Below are 6,000 nucleotides of genomic sequence, written 5' to 3' on the forward strand. Positions count from 1 at the left end.
TACCGTAGCTCAGCAATCAGAAGCATATTCTCCATGCTAAACCTTAAAATCAGAAATGCAAACTCACAAAATTTTTCCTTTTTCCTTTAGATCAAGCGTTAATATTTTAATTTTGAGACATAACATTTACAAAACATGGTTGTGTTTTTTGATCTGCTGAATGTCTTTAATTGTGCTCTTTAAGAAATAGATGGCAAAGATGAGTGTTCCCAGTAGCAAATAGTATGACAGAATAATACATAACATAATGATGTTGAAAAGTAAGCAGTATTAATCTTTAAACTGTTTTGTATCTGCTACAGACAACACATGGCTGTGTGGGGATTTATCTTCCAGAACAGATTCTTCTGGGGGTATTTATGAAGTTTTGCTTCATTTTATAGGGGGTGCAGCAGCACACTGTCCGCTCATGTTGAGCCTCCTGTCCACCAGGACCCCCAGGTGCCTTTCCACAGAGCTGCTCTCCAGCCAGGTGGATCCCAGTCTGTGCTGCACTCCCGGGTTATCTTTTCCCAGGTGTATGACCTTACACTTGTCCTTGTTGAACTTCATAAGGTTCTTGCTGGCCCACCCTTCCAGCCTATCCAGATCTTCCTGCAGAGCAGCTCTCCCTTCTGGAGCGTCTACTTCCCATTCAATTTGGTGTCATCAGCAAACTTCATCAGGCTACACTTGATCCCATTATCCAGATCACTTATGAAGACGTTGAATAACATTGGGCCCGATATTGATCCCTGGGGGACTCCACTTGTGACAGGTTGCCCGTTTGAAAAGGAGCTATTTACCACCACCCTTTGGGTGCAGCCTGTCAGCCAGTTCCCCACCCACTGCACAGACCACTTGTCTAGGCCATAACGCATCAATTTCTCCAGGAGGAGACTGTGGGGGACCGTATCAAAGGGCTTGGAGAAGTCCAGGTAGGCAATGTCCACTGCCCGCCCCACATCAGCCAGGCAAGTCACTTTGTCATTTAAGGCCACCAGGTTTGTCAAGCACGATCTGCCTTTAGTGAAGCCATGTTGGCTTTTCCCAATCACGTGCTTCATTTGACTTGTGACGGCCCCCAGGAGGATTTGTTCCATAACTTTCCCAGGGATTGAAGTAAGGCTGATGGGCCTATAGTTACCTGGATCCTCCCTCGAGCCCTTCTTGTAGGTGGGGTAACATTTGCCTTCCTCCAGTCCTCTGGGACATCCCCCGTTCTCCATGACTTCTTGAAGATTATGGAGAGTGGCCTTCCGATGATGTCAGCCAGCTCTTTCAACACCCTTGGGTGGATGGCGTCAGGGCCCATTGATTTGTAGGGGTCAAGCTCCTGTAGTAAGTCATATACTAACTCTTCCTTCACTGATGGTGGGTCGGTGTTCGGATCAATCGGCAATTTCATTCCCAAAGCCTGGGACACAACAGTGTTCATAAAGACAGAGGTGAAGAAGGTGTTGAGGACCTCTGCCTTTTCAGCATCGTTGGTGACTGACTCTCCTTTTCCGTTTAACAGTGGGCCTATGTTTTCCTTCTTTTTCTGCTTGTGGTTGACACACCTGAAGAAACCTTTCTTGTTATTTTTCACGTCTACAGCCAGTTTCAATTCGAATTGGGCTTTTGCTTTTCTAACTGCATCTCTGCACACTCTGGCAATGCCCTTGTAGTTCTCAGCAGATAATCCTCTACTTCTCCATCTCTGGTGTGCTTCCCTTTTGGGTTTGAGTAGACCCAGGAGGTCATGGTTGAGCCATGGGAGCCTCTTTCTCTGCTTACTTCCCTTTCCTTTGTAGAGGATAAATTGGCTTTGTGCTTCTAACAGAGAGTTCTTGAAGAACTCCCCACACTCAACAGCTCTTTTGTCTTCCATGGAATCTTCCCATTGAATCCCTCACAGCTGAGCCCTGAGTGAGCTGAAGTTTGCTCTTCTAGAATCCAGAACCCTTGTTTTAGAGCTGACCTTCAGCACGGTCAGCAGGATCCCAAACTCCACAATATTGTGGTCACTGCAGCCAAGGCTACCACTAACCGAGATATTACAAAGCAGGTTTTCTCAGTTTGTGAATAGCAAGTCCAGCAGTGCCTCGTCCCTGGTTGGCACATCTAACATTTGTATCAGGAAACAGTCCTCGATACATTCCAGGAACATGGTGGATGACATGCGAGCTGCTGTATTGTTCTTCCAGCAGATGTCTGGGTAGTTGAAGTCACCCATAAGGACTAGGTTCTGTTGGCCAGATGTTTGCTTTAGTGCCCCAAATATTGCTTCGTCGGCATCGTCATCATGGTTAGGAGGTCGGTAGCAGATGCCCACTGTGAGGTCCTGTTTGGAGACAACCCCTTTGACTTTAACCCAGAGGCATTCGATAGAGCAGTTGCAATCACCATAGTTGACTTCAATACATTTAAGGGGTTCCTTAGAGTGCAACTCCTCCACCTCTTCTACCCTGCTTGTCCTTACAAAAAAGCCTGTAACCGTCCATTGTGATCCCCCAGTCATTTGAGTTGTCCCACCATGTTTCAGTTACTCCTATGATGTCATACCCTTCTGAGTGGGCACAGAGCTCCAGTTCCTCCTGTTTGTTACCTAGACTGCGTGCATTTGTATAGATACACTTGAAGTGTTTACTCTTCTGTTTCACCTCTTGGGAGACAGCTAAGGAACCTTTATCACCACACTGCTTGGCCTGACTTACTCCCCTGTTGGATGTGCTCGTGTGAGCATTTTCGCAACAGATCCCACGCCCCAAGACCTTCAGTTTAAAGCCCACCTCACCAGATTAGCCAGCCTACTGCTGAAGATTCCCTTACCCCTTTTATACAGATGGATTCCATCCCTCCCTAGCATGTTGTCATCGTTGAAGAACACCCCATTGTCATAAAAGCCAAACCCTTCACGGTAGTACCAGCCATGTAGCCAGGAGTTGATATATATTATGCGTCTGTTTCTGCCTGCTCCCTTCCCTCAAACTGGCAAAATGGAAGAGAAGATCACCTGGGTGCCAGTGTTTTTCACTTGCTCCCCCAAGGCTCAGAAGTCTTCCTTGATTTTGCCCAGGTTACGGCTCTCTGTGTCGTTCATGCCTACATGAAATAGTAGTATTGGATAGTAGTCTGTTTTCCTGATGAGCTGTGGCACCCTGTTGGCAAAGTCTCAGACCTTGGCTCCTGGAAGGCAGCATACCTCTCATGACTCCCTGTCGGGTTGGCAGATGGGTGCCTCAGTACCCTTCAACAGAGAGTCACCCACCACAAGCACTCATTGTTTCTTTTTACGATGTCCACTGTATGTTGCTGGTACAGTTTCCCCTTGTGGGGGTCTTTGCAGACCTTGCTGTTGGGTATCCTCAGTTGTTAAGGCTTCATATCTGTTTCTGATTGTGATGGTGGAGGGCGCAGGCTGATGTGGAATCCTGCTTCTGTGAGTCACCAGGGTCCACGGTGCCTCATTCTCGGTGGCGTTTGCCACAGGAGCATGATTCTGAAGCCACCTGTCTATCTCTGCCTCAGCTCCTCTAATGCTGCGCAGCCTCTTAACCATTTCCTGCAGTTCAGGTTGTAACAGGTTGTCGACCTGTGCACACCTCATGCAGGTACTTACCTTTCCGTCAGGAGAGGGGTTTGGGCATTTGCCGCAACCCACCGCCTGTACTGATGTTTCCTTTCTCACCAGATCTGTCTGGGTGTATGCGTCTGACATCTCCGGGGCTTTTGCTGCACGAACAGTGGTTTTAGCTCTGAGGCGAGTGCTCACCATTTCACCAGCGACCAAAGCACTTGCCTGAGCGGTACAAGCGGGCTGTGGCTTCCCTCCTGCTCGCCCTGCCCGTGCGAACTGCCATGCCCTTCTGCCATGCCACGCCCTTCTGCCGCACCACGCCCTGTTTGCCCATCCTGGACACCGCGCTCCTGGTCTGTGTGAATGGAGCCAGCTTGGTCCAGAGAGACAGCTGTCTGTGCATGAATACCAGTCAGGACCTAGGACTTGGTGCCTGGAGCGATCTAAGAGAATTAACAGAAGTAGCATTGTTTCAGGAGATATCAAAAGATACAGGCCCTTGTATGAGCAAATTTAGCAATTCCAGTCATGAGCATTCTTAATATAGGTATATGAGATAACACATAAAATATCTGTATATGAAATGAGTCCGGTTATCTGGACTGAGGTATGACATTTTCCACCAGTAACTTTTTGGGTTTCAGTCCAAGTTCTGAGTTAAATACATCCAGTGAATCATAGCACAGATCTTTGCATGTATATATAACAAATTTTTTATCTAATATGTAAAAATAAGTGGATGATACAACTTTGTTTTCCAACAGAACTCTAATAATGATTTCATGCACATGCAACATATCTAACTTATTTTACTGTTTCATTAAGGTCTTGGCATTAACAACAGGACATCTTTACCACAGAGCAATTCTTCTCCATGGGATGATACCCTTTTCAATATATCCATGCACGCAGCAATCCGACATGGAAAATGGAAGTTACTAACTGGATATCCAGGTAACAAAGTAACTCCTTTTTGTACAGTGTGTCATATCTCCTACCCGCCCCAAACACAGTTTAATTCTGTTTAATGTATTTTCATTTCTTTTAGTTATTCTGCTAATTTCTCAGGTTTTTCATCACATGGAAAAATCTAGAAGGGACACTTCTAAAATCCAAACAATATATTCTTTCATTTTGCAAATATTTTGTATACAGATTACTTTAGAAAAATTCATTTTCCAAAAGAAGTGGAAAAGTAGCGGAAAAATTATCATAGAATCATAGAATGTATCAAGTTGGAAGGGACCCATAAGGATCATCAAATCCAAGAAGAAGGTCCATGAATTTCATTGATGTGAAATTAAGTGACATGGTAGTTTGAATCCCAGTGGTGCTGCTTTTTTGTATAAATAGGACTCCTGTATAGGTAGCTCTGGACTAGAGAGACTCTGGTGCTGGGCTAGAGTTAAGGAACGCAGCAACGGTCACTGACCAGTGGCTTGCCAAGGGACCTAGTGAATTCATCGATTACAGTATAACTCTACATCTCCACATTCCTGCTCTGTATCTGAATTAATCCTTGGTTTGTTCCTGTTTCTGCAGGCTGCAGTCATTGGTTCCCTCCGCCATCTTTGTTCAATGAGTCACAGATTCAATCATCTGATCCACCAACAAAGAGACTTTGGCTATTTGATATTGTTCGTGATCCTGAAGAGAAAAATGATTTGTCTGAAAAATATCCTCATGTGGTGGAAAAACTGCTCTCACGGCTTCAATATTATTATAAACGTTCAGTGCCCGTGTTCTACCCTGATGAGGATCCCCACTGTGATCCAGCAGAAACTGGGGCTTGGGGTCCTTGGGCATAGAGCACAGCACTGCATCCTGCAAAACAACCCTGTAGCAGAGTCTGGTTTATGGACTCAGGGTCCTAGTCACATATTTCTTACCTTGTTCATTAAACTATTACTAATTGTGAACTCATTCCATGAGTAATTCAGTATTTCTTACTCTTAAAATACATTGGGAATCTTATTTCAGTCTTTTTCCACTCTCTCCATCCCAGCAACTGTGCGTGAAATGTTGATAAAGTGATAAATCTGTTGTTCAAATATTCTTTGTCCAGAATATGCTTTTGATGCAGAAGGTAAAACGTTGCCTTCCTCATTGAAAGAGACTACTTTTCTTAAAAAGCTGCAGTGAATCATGGCAGCAGGGACATCCAGAATGCATTCATCTTGTGGAATAAACTGATTTTTGGTTTCATGTTTGTCCAGAAGACAAATTCTATTCAAAGCTGTTAGACACCTGTAAAAAACAGAGGAAAAATAAAACAGTTGACATAATTTTTGCCTTTAACATGCACCTCTGTCCAGAAAAGGGAACAGACTGAAATATCCCATGGTAAAAAAAAACAAAACCCAAAACCTCCCAGAATACAGCAAAATCTTTAATCCTTGTTCACCGTTAATGTATCAAACTGGAGTAGAGAGTGGTGGTCAGCTGGAGTGCAGGGCTCT

The 6,000-nt window shown here is 44.8% G+C and overlaps 1 protein-coding gene across 1 annotated transcript in view; it reads left to right on the forward strand.

Annotated features, from left to right (window-relative positions):
* Window positions 1-5,464, forward strand: part of ARSB (arylsulfatase B) — a 63,969-nt gene extending 58,505 nt beyond the window's left edge. Inside the window, exons 7-8 of the mRNA XM_064438653.1 lie at window positions 4,367-4,495; window positions 5,084-5,464. Coding sequence (XP_064294723.1) covers window positions 4,367-4,495; window positions 5,084-5,349 — 395 coding nt within the window. The 3' untranslated portion in view covers window positions 5,350-5,464. The remainder of the gene's footprint in view (window positions 1-4,366; window positions 4,496-5,083) is intronic.
* The last annotated feature ends 536 nt before the right edge of the window (window positions 5,465-6,000 follow it).

Source organism: Phalacrocorax carbo, chromosome Z, assembly GCF_963921805.1.
Source record: "Phalacrocorax carbo chromosome Z, bPhaCar2.1, whole genome shotgun sequence".
NCBI lineage: Eukaryota > Metazoa > Chordata > Aves > Suliformes > Phalacrocoracidae > Phalacrocorax > Phalacrocorax carbo.